At 39.9% G+C, this 19961-nt stretch overlaps 1 protein-coding gene across 2 annotated transcripts in view; it reads left to right on the top strand.

Annotated features, from left to right (window-relative positions):
- KDM5A (lysine demethylase 5A) overlaps positions 1–19961 on the top strand; it is a 76634-nt gene that overhangs the window by 39281 nt on the left and 17392 nt on the right. For both annotated transcript variants that reach the window (XM_079938599.1, XM_079938598.1), the window contains 10 exons: positions 1385–1566; positions 1953–2077; positions 2518–2668; positions 3993–4107; positions 6008–6363; positions 9965–10103; positions 12726–12905; positions 14459–14620; positions 16275–16826; positions 17213–17356. In XM_079938599.1, coding sequence (XP_079794725.1) covers positions 1385–1566; positions 1953–2077; positions 2518–2668; positions 3993–4107; positions 6008–6363; positions 9965–10103; positions 12726–12905; positions 14459–14620; positions 16275–16826; positions 17213–17356 — 2106 coding nt within the window. The remainder of the gene's footprint in view (positions 1–1384; positions 1567–1952; positions 2078–2517; positions 2669–3992; positions 4108–6007; positions 6364–9964; positions 10104–12725; positions 12906–14458; positions 14621–16274; positions 16827–17212; positions 17357–19961) is intronic.

Here is a 19961-nt window from a genome sequence, read left to right as displayed (position 1 = left end):
CATCGGCAGGCGGACTCTCAACCATTGCGCCACCAGGGAAGCACAATGACTGGAATTCTTTACTGTAAAACGTCTCTGATCTGTTAATATGCTGGTATTTGTTAAGCTCTAAGTTGGAAGGGATATAATACACAGCATTTACCTTCCGCCAGATTTACTTCTTTATTTACTGGTGTGTAAGTACTTGCTCAAGTAAGTAGAAACTGTAAACGGAACCCCCTTGTCTATTAAATGGAAGTCTTTGTAAAATGCACTTCAAGTGCCTTTACTTTCTTAAAGTGGCATGCTGAATTTGATAAGCTTTTTTTTTCAACTTTGATATTTTTTTATTGACATATAGTTGATTTACAGTGTTGTTAATTTCTGCTGTATGGCAGAGTGATTCAGTTTTACGTATATACTTTTTTACATTATGGTTTATCACAGGATATTGAATGTAGTTCTTTGTTCTATACAGTAGGATCTTGTTGTTTATCCATTCTGTATATAAAAGATTAACTTTCTTGGGAATTCCCTGGTGGTCCAGTGGTAGGACTTTGCACTCTCACTGCTGAGGGCCCAGGGTTCAATCCCTGGTCGGGGAACTAAGATCCTGCAAGCTGCAGTAGGGCGGCCAAAAAAAGAATAAAATTTGTTAAAAAAGATTAGCTTTCTTTTCGATGCCTTCTTGAAGTAGATTAGATTTGCATAGTTTAATTTTACATTTCTTTATCCTTGCATATGTTTGATCAGTGTTATCTTTAGATTATAGATTATAATATTTCTGGTTCAAGGGTATATTGTCCCTGGGGACAGTAATTTTTATTTTCGATTGATCTTTTTCTTATTTTATATAGGAAACAAAACCACATAAGACAAACGAGAACTTCGTGAATTATTATGTAGTAAACTTTGTTGTCATCACAGTATGGTCAGGAAATAGAACTTTTATCAGCTAGCCAATATTTTGTAATAACTATAAATAGAGTGTAACCTTTAAAAATTGTATATACAAAAAGGCCTTTAGGGCAGAATATATTAGAAAATAATACTAGTAAATACAAAAATATTGGCTTACTGTGCAAAAAAAATCTGTCAGCCATCTTCAAAGTACCTCCCAATTATAGATTCCTTTCCTTCCCTCAAAAAATGACTTTTAACATTTGTAGTAATCATTTCTTGCATTTAAAAATGTTTCCTCAGTCACATGTGCGTTCTTAGACACCAAGGTTTAGTCTTGCTCATAAAAAAAAAAATTGGTGGTGTTTTTAGAAAGTATTTTGATGATGTGCCATTGTACCTCCCATGTTTATATTGTCAGAGTAGAAAAAAATTTAATAACTGAAGTTCTCTGATGCTTGAAAGACTGGAAAGACTTGATGTAGTGACATCAATTATATTTCAGGGCGTCCTGATGTCGGAAGAAGAAGTGTTTGAACTTGTTCCTGATGATGAGCGACAGTGTTCAGCATGCAGAACCACCTGTTTTCTCTCTGCTCTCACGTGTTCCTGTAATCCTGAGCGGCTTGTGTGTCTCTACCATCCAACTGATCTGTGCCCCTGCCCCATGCAGAAAAAATGTCTTAGGTATCCAGAAGTTTCTTGTAAAACTTCTGTTACCGTCTTTTAAAATTAATGTCAGTACTGTCCTTTGTAAAGCCCTTCCCTGTGTTTGGACTGGTAAAACCTCTTGTCTGTTTGCCTCCTTGCTTGAGGACCAGCCCATTAAAGTTGGCCCTAAACTTGGCACCTAAAGTTAGTTGTTTTATCAAGTTGATTTCACATGTTCCTTATCTCTCCCTGAATTAAAACTCTGTGGGCTTCTTAGATTTTCTCTTTATGTATATACCAAAACCCCGTTCCCCTGGCCATTTTACTTTCCTTAAGCTGATTGTATGTCAATTTTAATTTATTTTCAAGTTGTTGGTTTTTGGAAGTTTTTATTTTCTTGTGTGGTGTTTTTTTTTTTTTAGATATCGCTACCCATTAGAGGACCTCCCTTCTCTGCTGTATGGTGTGAAAGTCAGGGCACAGTCGTATGACACTTGGGTCAGTCGTGTTACAGAAGCATTAGCTGCCAACTTCAACCACAAGAAAGGTTACGTTTCTTCCTTTCTAAGCACACACTGAAATGGTTGTCACTTTGCAAGAGGCGTTGTTTTGTTTTCCTCCAGGAAGGAAAAATCCTAGGCTTCATATGAGATTTGAGACTAATGGGTTGGTTCACTACAGAATTAATTTCCTGTTTGAGAATCTTCTTTTAAGTGAAAAAGTTGATGTAAAATGGGACAGATAGCTAACTTGCAGTAGATGTATCATATATTTTTGGGAACCCCATTGTTACCAGTGGACTAACATTAAAGGCTTATTGAGAAAGAGAAATTGTCTATAAGGATTAGAAATGAGCACCTGGTCATAAGCAAAAGTATTATGTATTGGTGAGATTTTCACAGCTGTGGTGTGTTTCTGCTAATTGGTTGGTGAATGGTTTTTTATTTTCTGTGGTCATAGTATATGGCTTTTAATTTATTTTTACAGATTTGATTGAATTACGAGTAATGCTGGAAGATGCTGAGGATAGGAAATATCCAGAAAATGATCTCTTTCGAAAACTCAGGGATGCTGTAAAAGAAGCTGAGACCTGTGCTTCTGTGGCTCAGCTGCTTCTGAGCAAAAAGCAGAAGCACAGGTAAGACTAAGAAGAGCTGAGTTCTCCAGTGGTTTTCTGTTTTGTTTTGTTTTGACCAGAATAAAGGCAAAGTCTTAACTGGCCTGTGAGGCCCTGCCCTGTCTTTTGAGGCCGTGTTTTCCCTCCCCCAGTAATGCCCTAACCATGTCTCCTGGTCTCCCTTCTTTCTTGCTCCACCCTAAACCCTCTCCCTCTGTTCTTCATACACACCAGTGTCTTCCTGCTTAGGGCCTTCATGCTTGCTCTTGGCTCTGCTTGGAGTTCTCGTCCCCTGATACCCAGGTGGCTTATTCCCTCACTTCTTTCATGTCTTTTACAGACGTTGCATTCTTGGAGAGGCCTTCTCTGATAACCCCTGTAAAATTGCAGCCTTTTATTCTTCTTTCCTGCTTTGTTTTTCTTCTGTCCCTGTCACCTCCTGATAGACGAATTTACTTATCTATTATCTTATCTCCTTCTTCCTTTCCCAGCCCCACTAGAAGGTATGCTAGTATAGAATGTTGGGGATTTTCATCCTTTTTCTTATTGCTGTGCTTTGAAGAATGCCTGGCACTGCGTAGGTGTGCACTAAGCATTTGTAAATAAACGATACTCCAGGCTGAAGGCAGGTGGCAGCAAAGAGTAACCTGGGTGCCAGGGAGGCTGTTGTTACAGAGCTGGAAGTATGTGCCCTTAATTTCATGTAATTCACGTGTGTTTAATTCCCTGTGGTATTGTTTCTTAGTAATTCCAACACGTTTCTTGTATCTGAATGCCTTTTTCTATAGCAGTTCACATTGGGTCTCTAATTACTTTATATGTTTTTTTATATTCTGTTTTATCAGAGAACTTTTCTTAGCAACATCGATCAGTGACTCTTCACCTGTCATTGGGTCACTGACCCCCTTGGAGGATCTGGCGAAAGCTTAAAGACCCTTTTCTTAGAAAAATGCACATACTGACATAGTTTTGAATCAGTTTCTGAGGGTTTATAGTCTCCTAAGCCAGGTTTTAAAGGTCTTTGTTCTATATCTTAAGTTTCTTGAGGTAGAAGATTTAGTTTTATCAGTGAACTTAACATTTTACTGTGAGGAATTTATTAAATGTTTGAAATGTTTAACACTTGTGAGATTGGAGGAACTGTAACTTGGAGAGTTGAATCTTTGAGTCATTACCCGAAGAGCTAAACACTTAATTTGGAAGTGATCACCATTGCAGTGAAATCCCTCAAACACTAGTATTCTGGGATTTCTTGGGTTAGAATTCTAAAGAGACTAGAAACCCCTTTGATATGGGAATGACTGTGAATTTTTCTTACTTACGTCTCAATATTATTTCACATCAGGCAGAGCCCAGATAGTGGGAGGACTCGGACCAAACTGACAGTGGAAGAGTTGAAGGCCTTTGTCCAACAGCTTTTTAGTCTTCCATGTGTCATCAGCCAAGCTCGACAAGTAAAGGTGGAGTATCACATTCTTTTCTGGGTAATATCCTTTGTAGTATGGGCTCCTGTTTTGGGTAAAGAGAATAGTGTGTCGAGATTCGTTTTTTTGTTCTGTTTGTTTCTTTTCTCAAATAAGTGCTGCTATTTAAGGATTTTTAGTAGGCAATAAGAACTCTTGGCTTCATTCTTAGTCTTTGATTCCCCCTTTAGAATTCTGGAACTAAGCCTAGTTTAGAATATTTTTTTCTATATTAATTTTAAGCCAGACCCTCCGTTTAATTTAGATGTAATTGAAATGTAAAAAATTAGTTAAAGGAATCTGAATGTATCAGTGATTACTAGTTCATGAACTTTTAAAAATGCAGAACTCTGAAATTACCAGGGCCCTCATGGTTTAATGAATATGTAAATCTCAAAAGTATCAAATACATGAATCTGCATAGTTAGTAATCTTCTGATAGTTTGTGGTGTGTTTTTGTGATTCGGCGATGGCTGTGTATCTAAAATGTTTTTTACCAAGATTATCAACCATGAAATCCAGTATCAGTTGTGTTGTCTTAAGCCCATGTCATAAGAGCGTTTTGCTGGTTGACCATGCTTTCCTTCCTGAGAGACTTTCTTTTCTAGACATCTGACACCATACTCTCTGGTTTTCTTAGATCCACAATTCCCAGTTCCTTCTCTTTAGGGAAGCTTTTTGATTTCTCCTTGGCTTGGCTTCTAAGTTGGTAGTATATTGGGAGTCTTGGCCCTTTCTTTAATATCTTCTTTGGTGACGTTAACTATCACCTATGTCCAGCTGATTCCCAGCTCTGCCTTTCTTCTTTTCTGCAGACTCGTACATCCAGTTGCATACTCTGCATTTGCCTTTGGCCGACTAAAAGACATCTTAAAAGCCTTCTAATGAATCAAAATTCTTGATTCCTTTGTTTCCCTTATGCACCACATTCCATCTCTAAACAGGTGTTCCTATTGTATTATTTCCAAAACGTCTCCCAGAGTGAACTAGTCATCACCTCCACTGCTTCAGTTAGGCTCTGAACCACTGGAATCTGCCACTTAGGTTACTGCAACAACTTCTTAACTGGTCTCTGTTCTTGTCCCCGAAAGTTTATTTTTTATTCAGTAGCCAGAGTGATTATGTAATAAAATAGGAATAAAATCATACCACTACCATGTGGTTAAAATCCTCCCAGTGGTTCCCCAAAGCCATTCAAATGAAATGCAAACTCATTGCAATTAATCTACAAGGCACTATGTAATCTGACCTCTGCTTATTCCTTAACTACTTTCTCCTGCTTCCACTTTGCTCCCCATCAGCCACTTAGGAGCAAGACACAAGCTCATTCCTCTTTAAAAGCTTTTGCAGTGATTATTTGCCCTGCCTGAACTACTCTCTTCCAGGTCTCCATGCGGTTTCCTCCTCTACCTCCTCATTTTAGTTTTGGCTCATCTGTCTTTTGTGACCATCATTGCAAAGTAATATGCCCCTCCCCCCCATTCCCTCTGATCACTTTTGTATTATATCGTATTGTATTGCCCCATTTGATTTTCATAGCACTTAAAACTAACCGAAACATTTTATTCATGTCTTCACTGTCTGGCCACTTACATTAAAATATGTGTTCCTTGAAGACAAAGGCTTTGTATTTTTGTTTAATGCTGTGTGCCTAGAATAGTGCCTGTAACTAAGTCAGCAGTCATTAAATATTTTTGAGTGAATTAATCATATTGAAAAGTAGGAGTATGTAATTACAGAGAAACATAGTTTTGCCTTTATCATATCTGTTTGGTGCTATGATGCTGAGATTATTAGATAGTCTAGAATTTGGTAGTTTGCCTGAACTGTATGTATTCCATACTCATTTTGTGTCTTTTAAGTTTGTTTTTTATTTTTTTTCTTTTGATCTTTTCAGAATCTACTGGATGATGTGGAAGAGTTTCATGAACGTGCTCAGGAGGCCATGATGGATGAAACCCCAGATTCTTCCAAACTGCAGATGTTGATAGATATGGGCTCTGGTCTCTACGTGGAGCTACCTGAATTAGCCCGACTAAAGCAAGAGCTACAGCAGGCTCGATGGTTGGACGAAGTACGACTGACCCTGTCAGATCCACAACAGGTCACTTTGGATGTCATGAAGAAATTGATAGACTCTGGGGTGGGGTTGGCGCCCCACCATGCGGTGGAGAAAGCGATGGCTGAGCTTCAGGAGCTCCTCACGGTCTCTGAGCGATGGGAGGAAAAGGCCAAGGTCTGCCTGCAGGCAAGGTGAACACATACGTTGGGGACTGTCACGTCTTTGATAACTAGATTAGAGAGTGGAAAGGGAGGAGGAACATGAGGGTCTTAATTAAATGTTTTGTGCCTTCCCTGACTGGTGACTAAGTTACCAGATTGGGCTGTATACAGACAGTTTCAAGTATTGTGTGCACACTGTGTGCAGAGTACTTGTTTTAATAAGAGCCCTTCCATTACTGATGCTCTAGTTAGGAGCTAAGAAATATAAAGCTGTGTTGCAGTATGTTGTGAACTGAGAGGCCCAGAAAAATCCTAGAGGGACTCAGAGGAGGAGCGGCCATTACTAGCCTAGGTGGTCAGAAGAGACGCTTGAGAGAAAGGTAAGAACTTACATAGAGCCTGGAAGAATGAGTGGGATTGAAGTGGAAGGGGAGGCAAGAGAAATATCCTAAGCTAAGCTTAAGGAATGTGTAGGATGTGCTTAGGTGACAAAAGTGAAGTGGTCTTCACATGAGTGGGGGATTCATGCAGGAAAGTAGAGGGAGATACGGCAATCAGGCAGGAGAGCGTGAGGGGTTAGCATCGGCACCCGTTGGACTGGTGGGATTGAAGTACAGCGCCCATCAGTTTGACGGTAATGCTCTTTATGAAAGTGTTTTTTCAGCACTTAAGATTAGTGTGTGTGTAATTTCCTTTGTGAGGATGAGGAAGCCGGGACGCTTACAGAGATCACGTAGCTGTCAAATAACAGCACAAGCGTAAGCCTTTTCCGCTTCACTCCAGCGTCTCCATGTACTTAACTGCTTCACGAGTCATGTAGTTTGCATGCATTTGATAGGCTTTCCCTCAGATGATTTGATCAACACGGTTCTGTTCAGCCAGAAGGTTCCACACGTGCTGGATGCCAGATGCCACTGAGAATATATAATGAAGCTTATAGCTTTTCCTATCTGAAGCATTCAGATCACTCTATGTCTTCAGATTCATGGTGGTTCTAGGAGGTGGGAGCATATTAAATGGGAAAAGTTAAATAACTTTGGAGTGCAGACCATGATTTGGTACACCTGATACAACTGACAGTAGTCTGCTGAGTGAAATTTTATTGCTAGTAATACTTGAAAATTTTCTTTTTCCCATTTTCCTACATTTAACCAGTTTTAGTGATTTTTGCCTCCAGAATGCCTTTTGAATCTCTCTTCTTCAACTCCACTGTCACTGACCTAGTTACATAACTGTTACATTTTCCCTTGATCTTTGCAATTCAGTGAGTATTTATGGAGTACCTACTACACGCCAGGTGCTGTTTCTAAGTGGAGGCCATAGGGAAAAGACACAAGGTCCCTGCTCTAAAATAGAGCCGACATAGTGGGGAGAGTCAGGTGAATAAGTGAATGAGTGTGTGAATTTCAGATAGTGTCGTGAAGGGAATAAAGCTGGTAAAGAGAGGACTGATGGGGTTGGTGGGGATAGTGGGAAGGTGAATCCTCCCTTTTCTAGCTCCTGTTGAGTTGTCTTTCTGAAACGCATACTTCGTATTCTTCATCTCTTAGCACTGGTTCACTGTCACCATTCCTTTCTGGCTATCTTCCTCCTTTGTCTTTGACCATCTCTCTGTGCCTCTTTCAGAATGGCTTTCCTCAAGATTCTGGCCTAGACCACTTCTCACTCTTTACACCTCCTTGGAAATTTCATCTTAATTTCTTGTCTCCATTTACCACCTTTATATTGATTAATGTCAAATTCTCATCTGTAACATAGATTTTTTTTTTTATAGATACCGTCTGCCTGTTAGATAATTCCATAGGATGTCCCATTGGTACCTCAAATTCCCCATATTCAAAATTACCCTTGTTAACTCCTTCCCATGCTCTTTCCCTTTGTTCCTGTTTTCTTTGACTTATACCCTCTTTCACTCATTTGAACAAGCCAGAACTTTGGAAATTAACTTTGACCCCACCCTTCTGTTTCTTTGCCGTCAGACGCAGTTAGCTACCAAGTCATGCTGATGATATTTCCTCGGTGTTTTTCACTTTCATTCTTTTTCTCTGGACTGTTGTTACGGATGACTTGGATCACAGCACCAGGTTCTGTCTATGACCTCACCCCTCAGTAAGCCATTGTCCGCACTGAAACTAGTATTTTCCTAAAATACAGCTGTGACTGTTTGACTCCCTTGCTTAAAGCCCTTCACTGTTTCCCATTCCCCTTGGGATGAAGTTCACATTTCCTTAACCTGACTTATAAGGCCATCTGTAATCTAGCCCTTTGCTTAAATATCTACCCTCACCCCTTGCCATCCTCCCTCTTGCATTCTGTGTTCTAAACATAGTGATTCCTCCCCCTGGTTCTTCAGACCTGCCGTGTTCTGTCTTGTCTCTGAACCTTTGCACATGTTTATTTTATTCCCCTGTGGAACACTCTTGCCCTCTGCCCACCCCCTGTGGCGCACCTCCACCACGCCTACCCAGTGTCTGGTCCCAGGTTTCCTGACTAGTTCCTATTCAGAAAGGGTAAGCGAGCTTAGAGGTCACTTCTGGGAATTCTTCCTTCACTGCCAAGTCAGTTAAGTTCCCGTACTGTATATTCTGATAGCATCTTTACTTTCCTTTAGGATTGCACTTACAGCGTATTGTAACTTTTTATTAATAATCACCTCCCCCCAGATGAAAGAGTTTCTGAGGCAAGGACTCTGTCAGTCTTGTGCATTCATCATCTCTAGGACCTAGCACAATGCCCAGCACATAGCAGGATTCATGGATGGTCAAACTGTTTCCACGCTCAGTAGCTTCCTGTTGCTCACATAGGAAAATTCATGTCTCTCAAGACCTCTCAATCTGCGTCTTTCTTTCCTGCCAAGTTCCCCTGCTTCTTGCTTTTACTCCTGCCCCACCTCCCATTCTCACCATTCCCCATCTTAAACTTATTTTTAACTTATTTTTAAATTTTTCTCTATGTCTTTGTTCATTATATTCCTGTTGTTTTTCCTTTAACCCTTCACTTGACCAAATTGTACTTCTTCTTTAAGGCCTAATTCAAAACCCTTCTCAACTCCCCCAGGCAGAATTAATTACTGCTTCCGGTGGTAGTGAACCTATAGTAATTTGTTCTTAGTTCCCAGTACAAGTATCATTCTTACCTTGTGTTTTGATGAGTTGAGGATAAGGTCTATGTTTTATTCATCTTTGTGTAACAAGGTGTTAATGAAAGTAGTTGAATTAAATATACTTGGTCAACGTTAATGGATTTCTAGACTACTGCTTTCTACATAGCTGTTTAATATGCATCTCTGACAATTTCAGATACTGTGAAGAACTAAAGTAGAAGTAATTTAGTGTAGTGAAAAAAAGAGCATGGGATCTGAGATTCATTCTGAGTCATTGTTTCATGTGTGCCGTTTACTACTTTAAATGACTTTGGGGAAAATAATTGATCTACTTTGACTTAAACTTTTCTTGTCTGTAAAATAGAAATAGAGGTAATACCTGTTTTGCCTCCCTTATAGGATTATGGTAAGAATTAAGTGAAGTCATGTGTATGAAAGTTCATTACACATTCTAAAATGTTATTTAAGTGTTGGTAGTAGTATTTTGACTTTTCCTCATGCATCCACCCTATTTTTGTGTTTTTTAAGACCACGGCACAGTGTGGCAAGTTTAGAAAGCATCGTGAATGAAGCTAAGAATATTCCAGCCTTTCTACCCAATGTGTTGTCCCTGAAAGAAGCCTTACAAAAGGCTCGAGAATGGACAACTAAAGTGGAAGCTATTCAGGTAAAGAGCCTTTTGAATTGTCCTACCATTCAGGTAATGCTGTCTCATAGATGAATCCTTTAAGCCTTTAATTCTTTAGAATAGAATAACTGGACTAAAATAATTATGTACTTAAAATTCACTTGTTTTTCCATGTGATTTTTATTTCAAAATATATATTACCTGTTTAAACTTTACTTGTTTCTGTTGACTCCCTGCTATGAAAGATGACAGAATTAGCCATTTAGTTAGTGCTTAGCAGTAGGAGTGTATTTCCTGCTGTGTTCTTTGACTTGTTTGCCACGTACACCAGTTACTTTTTTCTTTAATTGTAGTATAGTTAATTTACAGCGTTGTGCTAGTTTCAAGTGTACAGCAAAGTGATTCAGTTATACATATATTTGTATTCTTTCTCAGATTCTTTTCCGTTATAGGTTAGTACAAGATATTGAGTATAGTTGCCTGTGCTATAGAGTAGGTCCTTTATATATAGTCGTAGTGTGTATATGTTAATTCCAAACTCCTAATTTATTCCCCCCACTCCGCCCTGCTGTCCCCCAACTACTTTTAAAATAAGTGGCAGAAAAAGAAACTGAAATCAACATTTACTGAACCCCACAATACTCTTGGTACTATTCTGGTTGTTTGGGAGCAGAAACGTAAGGGAAGGGTGTAAAGATAGAACCCTGGACCTCAACATTGCGTATTCTAGTTGGCGAGACATATATCATACATCTGTAGTTCAAGACAATGAGCTAAGCGTTAGATAGAGATGAAAGTGTGCTTGAATACATAGTTTTTCTTCTGAATTACAAAACCGTTAAGCAGCATTTACCGTATTGAGTATGTAAATACTATTTATCGTAGAACTACACTGAAAGAAAAAGGAAGCCACCTCTCCCCCTAAGCTGGTGCCCTTAGAAAGAGTATTCCAAGTGTCAAGTTCTAATGACTTCTCTGTTACTTTCTTTTCAGTCGACTTTTTCTGAGACCTGCTTAACTGCTACTCTTTCTGTTCTGTTTTCTAAAATTATCTATTTTCATCAGGACAGCTCCTCTGTTTGTTTCATCTTCGACCTATTTCAGGCAGTTGGTTGTTCGCAGATGACTGAGAATCCTTAGTTGGCTGCTTCTGATTGAAGGACCGAGCCTGCAGGTAGAGGTAGCTGTCATGGTTTTCCTGTGTGATTATAGAGGACTGTTCCTCACCAAACACTTCCCTTCAGTGGGAGGACTGGCTTGTCAGCTCTAAGAGAGTGGACAGCTTCTGCTGCCCTTTAGGGTACGTCGCCTGGGAGAGGCTGTCTATGTCTGGGCTTAGCCGGAAGGTATTCTATAGTCAGATGGCTGTAGTTGGGCACGAAAGGGAGTAGCAGTAAATATATTTCTTGAGCCTGTCTGTATCTGAGCTTTCTTTTCTCTTTCAATTATTCTCTTCTTTGTCTATTCTTATCCTAGTACCATAGTGATTTAATGATACCATTATAATATCTCTTACGGCTAGAACCTTCTCATTCTTTTTAAAAATTGGACTGAAGTTTCTTGTCTTTCTGTTTCATTGTAACTTCTAAAATGGACATGTAGGCAAATATGTCAGGTAATACGTGGGAAGTAACTATCGGAATGTCAGTTTAGCACGAAACACTATGCCTTTCCTTCATAGCTTCTGAGTAGTGATGAATGTTATGGGGATATACACAGTTTCTTATAGGAAAGGTTATGTGTTCTGTCTGCTGGGGGATTGATGCACTCTGAGGTGTCGCGCTGAATTATTGTCTACAGGCTGCCAACCTACTACTTCTGATATTCTTGCCGAGTCCCTGGAATGGATTACTCGTTAACTCTCACTTCCTGTAATGATTCAGTTATTTAGTAAATTTAAAGCCATATAAATTCGAAAAACAATAGTTACTTCATTATGTGGAAATATTGAAACATTGTGACTTAGAAGGAAAATATCCATTCTTGTTTGTGTTTGTAGGACATAGAATGGAGGTGGTTACCAGAACTAAAATACTGCTCTGTAGTAGTTGGAAAAATTATGAAAGACTTTGAAACAGGCAGAAGAGATTACTTATGTCCTTTCTGTAGAACGGTGGATGTCGTTTAGCGAACCATCCAGGATGATTTGATTCTAGGAGTGTATGCCTTAGACTTTCTTTGACCAAGCTATTTTACAACTCTCTCAGTTGTTTAAAAATGATAGTAATGTGAATGAATTAGTCTGTAGAAAAGTAATTAAATTTGTAAGGAACAAATGATTTTCCACACTGTAGAAAAGATGATTCCATTGATGGGTATGATATTAAATACCTGTTTCCATCTACTAGCAAATTCCTTTCCTCATTCCTAATTGCATTTATATACGTTTGTTTTTAGGCTGTCCTTTGAACTAGTTTTTACATCTCACTGGGTCCCTTGTTATTAATAAAACAAAAATCTTTGACAGTGTGAATTTACGCAAACTTTTTTTAAAGGCCGTTGGAAGGCTCTGTTAATTCAAGAGATATTGATACAGTTAGGTTCAAAGAATAATATTTAATGAAAAAATTAACGCTGAAGTCTTTGTGAGGTCTGCCGACAATATATTGCCAGACTTTCTAAGAGATTGCAGATTGTGTAAGGGTGCCCTTTGTTCTCCAGAGCGGCGGCAGTTATGCGTACTTGGAGCAGCTGGAAAGCTTATCTGCCAAAGGCCGCCCTCTCCCTGTGCGTCTTGATGCGTTGCCCCAGGTGGAGTCACAAGTGGCGGCAGCACGGGCCTGGAGAGAACGGACTGGGAGGACCTTTCTTAAGAAGAATTCCAGCCACACGTTGCTCCAGGTGAGGGGCGGTTTACTTTATGTGTGTGCACTTCAGCACCCTCGTCAGAAGTTGCTGATGTAATACCTGAGGTGAGGGTTGTTTTCAGTTTATCCGGTCATGGTTACACAGGTGATTCCGTTTTGGGTAATATCAGATGTTGACCAGTAATCTGGAGCCTTGGGCAGACTTGTTTCCAGTTCATCTAATACTATGTCTAGAAAAAGAAGTCAGCCTGATCTTATCTCTGCTGTTATAATGGACTCTGTCACTGAAAGATCTTATTTCTCAGAGGCACAAATTAAAAAAAAATCTTTTTTAATTGAAGTATAGTTGATTAACAGTGTTGTGTTAGTTTCTGGCGTATAGCAAAGTGATTCAGTTATACATATATATTCTAAATTTATTGATTGATTGATTGATTGATGGCTGCATTGGGTCTTCGTTGCTGTGCGTGGGCTTTTCTCTAGTTGTGGCGAGCGGGGGCTACTCTTCACTGTGGTGCACTGGCTTCTCATTGTGGTGGCTTCTCTTGTTGCAGAGCACAGGCTCTAGGCACGCAGGCTTCAGTAGTTGTGGCTCACAGGCTCAGTAGTGGTGGCTTGTGGGCTCTAGAGCGCAGGCTCAGTAGTTGTGGTGCATGAGCTTAGTTGCTCTGCAGCATGTGGGATCTTCCCGGACCAGGAATCAAACCTGTGTCCCCTGCATTGGCAGGCAGATTCTTAACCAGTGCGCCACCAGGGAAGTCCCACAAGCATATATTCTTTTTCAGATTCTTTTCCATTATAGGTTATTACAAGATGCTGAATATAGTTCCCTGTGCTATACAGTAGGACCTTGTTTATCTATTTTATATATAGGTAGTATGTATCTGTTAATCCCAAGCTCCTAATTTATCCCTCCCCCCATCTTTTCCCTTTGGTAACCATAGGTTTGTTTTCTATGTTTGTGACTCTGTGTCTGTCTTGTAAATAAGTTCATTTGTATCATTTTTTTTAGATTCCACAAAGAAGTGATATCATAATATTTGTCTTTCTCTGTTTTTCTTCACTTAGTATGATAATCTCTAGGTCCATCTGTGTTGTAGCAAATGGCATTATTTCATTCTTTTTTATGGCTGAGTAATATTCCATTGTATATACGTACCACATCTTCTTCACCCATTCCTGTTGATGGACACTTAGGTTGCTTCCATGTCTTGGCTATTGTGAATAGTGAGAAGCACAAATTTCAATACTCATTACCCTTTTCCTATTGAACAGTTGAACATAGTAGTTAAGAGCATAGACTTTGGAGTAAGATATTTTCATGTTTGAGGAGTGGCTTCCTAGTGCTAACCCTGTGTCTGTGGGCAAGTTGTTGCCTTTCTGGTTTCCCTCGTTTGTACAGTGCCATGTACAGTAATACCACCTACATCAGAGGCTTGTTGGCAGTTTTGAATTAGATAATGCATGTGAAGTTCATAAGAACGTGTCTAAGACGTGTGAGTGGTCAGTAAATGGTTCATTTTATTTTCAGTTTTGAGATTTTTTTTTTTTTAAACCAGAGCGCCATATTTGGTTTTATTTTTGTAGGTGCTTAGTCCCCGAACTGACATTGGTATTTATGGGAGTGGAAAAAATAGAAGGAAAAAAGTAAAAGAACTAATAGAAAAAGAAAAAGAAAAGGATCTGGACCTTGAACCGCTGAGTGATCTGGAGGAGGGATTGGAGGAAACCAGAGATACAGCCACAGTGGTAAGAAATTATGTAGTGCATCTTGACTTTGCTTGGTGAATACAGAATTCTGTGACGGTGTCAGCAGAATCGCTGTTTTTCATGTTCTTAACTATTGTTGTTCCGTGTGCTTCATCTTTGGCCTTATGGTTATACATATTTCACATCTTGTTTAATATTTGGAATCAAAGAATATAAAAAGTTTACTCTTCTCTCTCCCTAACATTGTCTTTTCCATCTCTCTTCTTTATTGTTATTTTAGTAGTCATCTAATATTCCATCAAATTATCCATAACTTGCTGAACACTTTTCTGATATTGACCATTTTTGTTGTTACTAGGAGTTCGCTGTTATGGATAATAGCAAAGTGAACTGCTTTGTATAGCCTTGTCCTTTCTTCACATCATTTTCCTGCACTTGACTCTTAGGAATGGGATTTACTGGGCTAGAATTTCAGAGCATTTGGTGCTTAGTGCTGTTGTGCTTTTCAAAGGACTTCTACCAGCTGACTGACAGCAGCTGCAATTTGCAGTGTCTACCTCTTTTAGCAGCATTCAGTAGTATAGTGAGTGTGCAGTAAGATGTTTGTAGCTAATTAAAATTATGGGTTTTATTGGAGAGTAGGAGGAATATGTTACAATTACAAGGAGACTGAGGAAGTAGAAAATAAAATGAGTTTGGGCAATATGTAGTAGTAGTGAATCGCATATACTAAGTGAGTTCATATGGCTCTTTCTGCCTAAATGATCCTGTTTTGAGGCTGGTGGAAATAATTTCTTGTTAGAGAGCCTGCCCAATAAGTTAGTCTTGCCAGAAAAATAGCACTGGAAGTTATTTCAGAACTGCTTCAAAGCTACCGGAGTTTAAAAAGAAAATGCCCTGACAATATTCATAATAATTAAATTTTGTTTTTATATACTTCTTTGAAATGAGTTACATAAAACCTTGTTATAATTAGTCATCGGGCTTTGTTATTCTTCTTCTACATAAGTTGGAAAGTCCTAGAAAGAAATTAAAATTGGTTTGTATCAAACTTTCCCCCAGAGAATGAATTACAAGGGGGTGAGGAGTCAGTATTGATTGAATGTTTATCTTGTGCCAGGCACCAAGTTAGGCACTTCCATATGTTATCTTATTTAATCCTTAAAACAGCAAAAAGAGGTTAGTAGTGTTCCCATTTTTCGGAAGACTGAGATTCAGAAAACTTGTAACCCGGATCAGGAGTCTGTTAAGTGCAAGAGCCAGGCCTCATACCAAGGCTGCTTGATTTCAAGGCATACCATCTTTCTACTGCACCCTATAGAAGAATTAAAAAGTACTCTACTGATGCGAATTGTGAGTACTTGTGAATTTTGCAGATGAGGAATGTTTGCACAGAAACTGTCATGCTGCCCCAAATTTTAAGAAATTACTGATTTTTTTTTTTTAAAGGACAATGCTTTGGACTTCCCTGGCAGTCCAGTGGTTAAGACTCTGTGTATCCAGTGCAGGGGGGTGGGTTCGATCCCTGGTCAGGGAACTAAGATCCCACATGCTGTGCGGTGTGGCCAAAAAAAAAGACAGTGCTCTGTCACCGTGAGGCTACAACATGGAGGTGATCCCTTAGCCTTGAAGATTTGGTACTTTTGGGGTATTTCACAGTGACTCCCTTCACTTAAATGTTTTTTGTACACAGGTGGCAGTTTTCAAAGAACGGGAGCAAAAAGAGATTGAAGCCATGCATTCCCTCAGAGCAGCCAACCTCGCCAAGATGTCAATGGTAGACCGCATAGAAGAAGTAAAATTTTGCATTTGCCGCAAGACAGCGAGTGGGTTTATGCTCCAGTGTGAGCTCTGCAAAGACTGGTTTCATAACAGCTGTGTTCCTCTTCCTAAGTCAAGTTCCCAGAAGAAAGGGTCTAGCTGGCAGGCTAAAGAAGTAAAGTTCCTTTGCCCTCTCTGTATGCGGTCTCGAAGACCTAGGCTAGAGACCATTCTGTCCCTCCTGGTATCCCTTCAGAAGTTGCCTGTACGGCTGCCTGAAGGAGAGGCCCTTCAGTGTTTGACAGAACGTGCAATGAGTTGGCAGGACAGGGCCCGGCAAGCCCTGGCCACAGATGAGCTGTCCTCTGCCCTGGCCAAGCTCTCTGTGTTGAGCCAGCGGATGGTGGAGCAGGCAGCTCGGGAGAAAACTGAAAAGATCATCAGCGCAGAGCTCCAGAAAGCCGCTGCCAATCCAGACTTACAGGCAAGTTTAGAATTTTCTTTTTTTTCCTGTTTCATGGGGATAATATTTGTCAGTGTGTAAGTAGTAAATCAAATCTATCTTACCAGTAGATTAGGAAAATAACAGTAAGTTGCTAGCAACTATATTATGCATAATTTCCTCTTTGCACGTACGCCCATAGGATTTTCTTTGGGTATATACGTAACGTCGTTTCAGTGAAGTATTACCTGGAAATATCATTCAGGTAGACCTTAGCGTTACAATCAAATAATTTGATCTGTACTAACTGTTGAATTCTGTTAGCCGGTTTGCAGGTTTGTTAGGTTTTGGTGGTCTTAAGCATACATGAATTACGCATGTTTTTGTAGTGTGTCTCTCTGCTCATCTTGGGATTGCTTGTTGTTTAGGGACACTTGCCTAGTTTCCAGCAGTCTGCTTTTAACCGGGTGGTGAGCAGTGTATCTTCTTCCCCTCGGCAAACGGTGGACTATGATGATGAAGAGACGGATTCTGATGAAGACATTCGGGAGACATATGGCTGTGACACGAAGGTAAGTACAGGGCAGGCCGTGTGGGTTTGTTTGTTCACTGAGTTTGTTCAAAAAAGCTGTTGAACACTGGTGTTTGAAGCCTGAAAGTGGAAGAGAAAGCTAGTCATCTCTCTATCCTAGTTGATGGTGATAGCATTTTTTCAGTGCTCCAAAAAATATATAGATTGATGAAACTTAATTTTTTTTTAAAGGATGGAATTTTTTAAAATCTGTATTTATTTTCCTCACCCTGAGGCTTAGAGGGACTAGAAAAATTATACATTTAAGTTATTGAAAACTTTCGTGGCTGATTTCATTGCTTTTTCCTTTGGGTTGTTAAAGTCTCTGTAGTTTTGAGAATCCCATTCTAGCTTTGCTTTGAGTCTTTTTCTCTGATCTCCTATCTGAATGGTGCTAGACAGCATGTCATATTCAGGGATGGGTTATACTTGGGCCCATGGTTCGAATTTGTGGAGTTACAGTCACAGTTAGAACAAAGTATTTGCCCCAATATGATTGTTTTCATAATGACACCACACTGGGATGAAGGGAAGGTTTTGGCAAGGTTTTGTGTTGGATCCTTTTGGCCTTTTATTGTTGTTTTGTGTCATGCCCAAGACCTTTGCCTTTTGTCTAGTAATAACATCATGATCTAGGCAGACACTCTGCCAGCTTACAGTTAATCTCTTGATCTGTTTTGTATTATTCTTTGTTGAGCTAATGTTTAGCATCTATGCCAGTAACCGGGGAGTTTGTACTCTGATGTATGAAAAAACTAGGGTGCCTTCTCTTCCCAGTCTGTTCAGTGTCTTTTCCTTTGTCTTTTCAGCATACTAGGTAAGCTCATTCTTAGAGCATGAATACCATTGGCATTAGAACTCCCAGGATATAAAGTTAAACCATCTATCATAGATGCTTGTAAATTACCCACTGGAAAATGTTTTTATCAAGATAAAAATGGATCAAGGGGATGTTTTAATGAGGGAATTTTTAAAAATTACATGAATTAAAGACGAGAAAAGTTGAAACTTGAATTAGCATTTAAAATAAGGTTCTAGGGCTTCCCTGGTGGCGCAGTGGTTGAGAGTCTGCCTGCCGATGCAGGGGACACGGGTTCGTGCCCCGGTCTGGGAAGATCCCACATGCCGCGGAGCGGCTGGGCCTGTGAGGCATGGCCGCTGAGCCTGCGCGTCCGGAGCCCATGCTCCGCAACGGGAGACACCACAACAGTGAGAGGCCCGCGTACCACAAAAAAAAAAAAAAAAAAAAAAAGGTTCTAAGTGACTTCCCTGGTGGCGCAGTGGTTAAGAATCCACCTGCCAATGCAGGGGACATGGGTTCGAGCCCTGGTCTGGGAAGATCCCACATGCTGCAGAGCAACTAAGCCCGTGTGCCGGAACTACTGAGTCTGTGCTCTAGAGCCTGTGAGCCACAGCTACTGAGCCCACGTGCCACAGTTACTGAAGCCTGTGCGCTCCAGGGCCCGTGCTCTGCAACAGAGAGAAGCCACTGCAATGAGAAGCCTGCGCACGGCAAGAAAGGGTAGCCCCCGCTCGCAGCAACTAGAGAAAGCCTGTGCACAGCAACGAAGACCCAACGTAGCCGAAAATAAAATTAATTAATTAAAAGTATAATGATAAGGTTCCTAAGCACCTTGTTATCCTTGTGGTTAATGACCATCTTTATTTATAAAGTTGGTAGAATGACCAGGAGCAGCTGAAAGGGAATGCTGCCCACGCCACGTGTAAGTTAGCCAGTACTAGAATTGCCTGTTTGCCGTGGCTTAGAGGCCCTCAGTACTTCGGTTATCTTTCTAGCACATTAGGTATCAACCAGCACTCTAGAATTGCTAAACAGGATGGATTTCACTTGGAGGCAGATTGGTAACCTATGAAAGCAAAACATCCCAGGTATTACATGATTTCAGGGCTAGGGATCAGAGCAGTGGTTGATTCGGTTGTATGGAGTAGTCCTCTGTTTGCAAAATATATATGGGGGTCTTAGCTTACAGTCTGAGGAGAGGGTGTTTGCAGGGTAGAAAGATAAGATTATGGATTTTATAATGTTAGCAGTGTATTTGACAGCTTAGGACAGTGGAAGAATGGTGGCAAGACGTGATAATTCAAGGTCAAATTTATCTTGACGGCGGTATCTTTGCACTAAAAAAATTATATTCTTGAGGATTTTCCTATAGCGCAAGCACCGATTGTGTAGTGAAAATCTTATTTGCCAGTTTATTTGCAGTTGGCTTGGTGATTTTTCCCTTTATATGATCTTCCCTGCTTGTGACCATGAAATCATCCTTAAAATAGTTCAAATTTAGTGTCTTTGCTAGGATGAAGAGCCCCTGCCGGTTTAGGAAGAAGAGTAGGTAATTATAAAGAAAAATAAAATCAGTCATTGATCCTAGTTATCGTAGCATTGAAATGTTTAAAACAGACAGTGTGTGCTTTGCATTGTTTGATGACTTCATTTTGCATGTGATCACTAAAATAATCGGAGCAAGCAATTCAAAAAACTCGTTAGTTAGGAAAATCTATATGAAACAAAGTCTGTCACAGATGTCTTGTGATTGTGTCTGGGATAACCTTTCAGATATTCATATGATTATTTCCTTTTAAGGCAT

This window comes from Stenella coeruleoalba (assembly GCF_951394435.1).
Source record: "Stenella coeruleoalba genome assembly, chromosome: 11".
Classification (NCBI taxonomy): Eukaryota; Metazoa; Chordata; class Mammalia; order Artiodactyla; family Delphinidae; genus Stenella; species Stenella coeruleoalba.
Note: the sequence above shows the minus strand (reverse complement) of the source record. Positions and strands in the feature narration are given on the sequence as shown.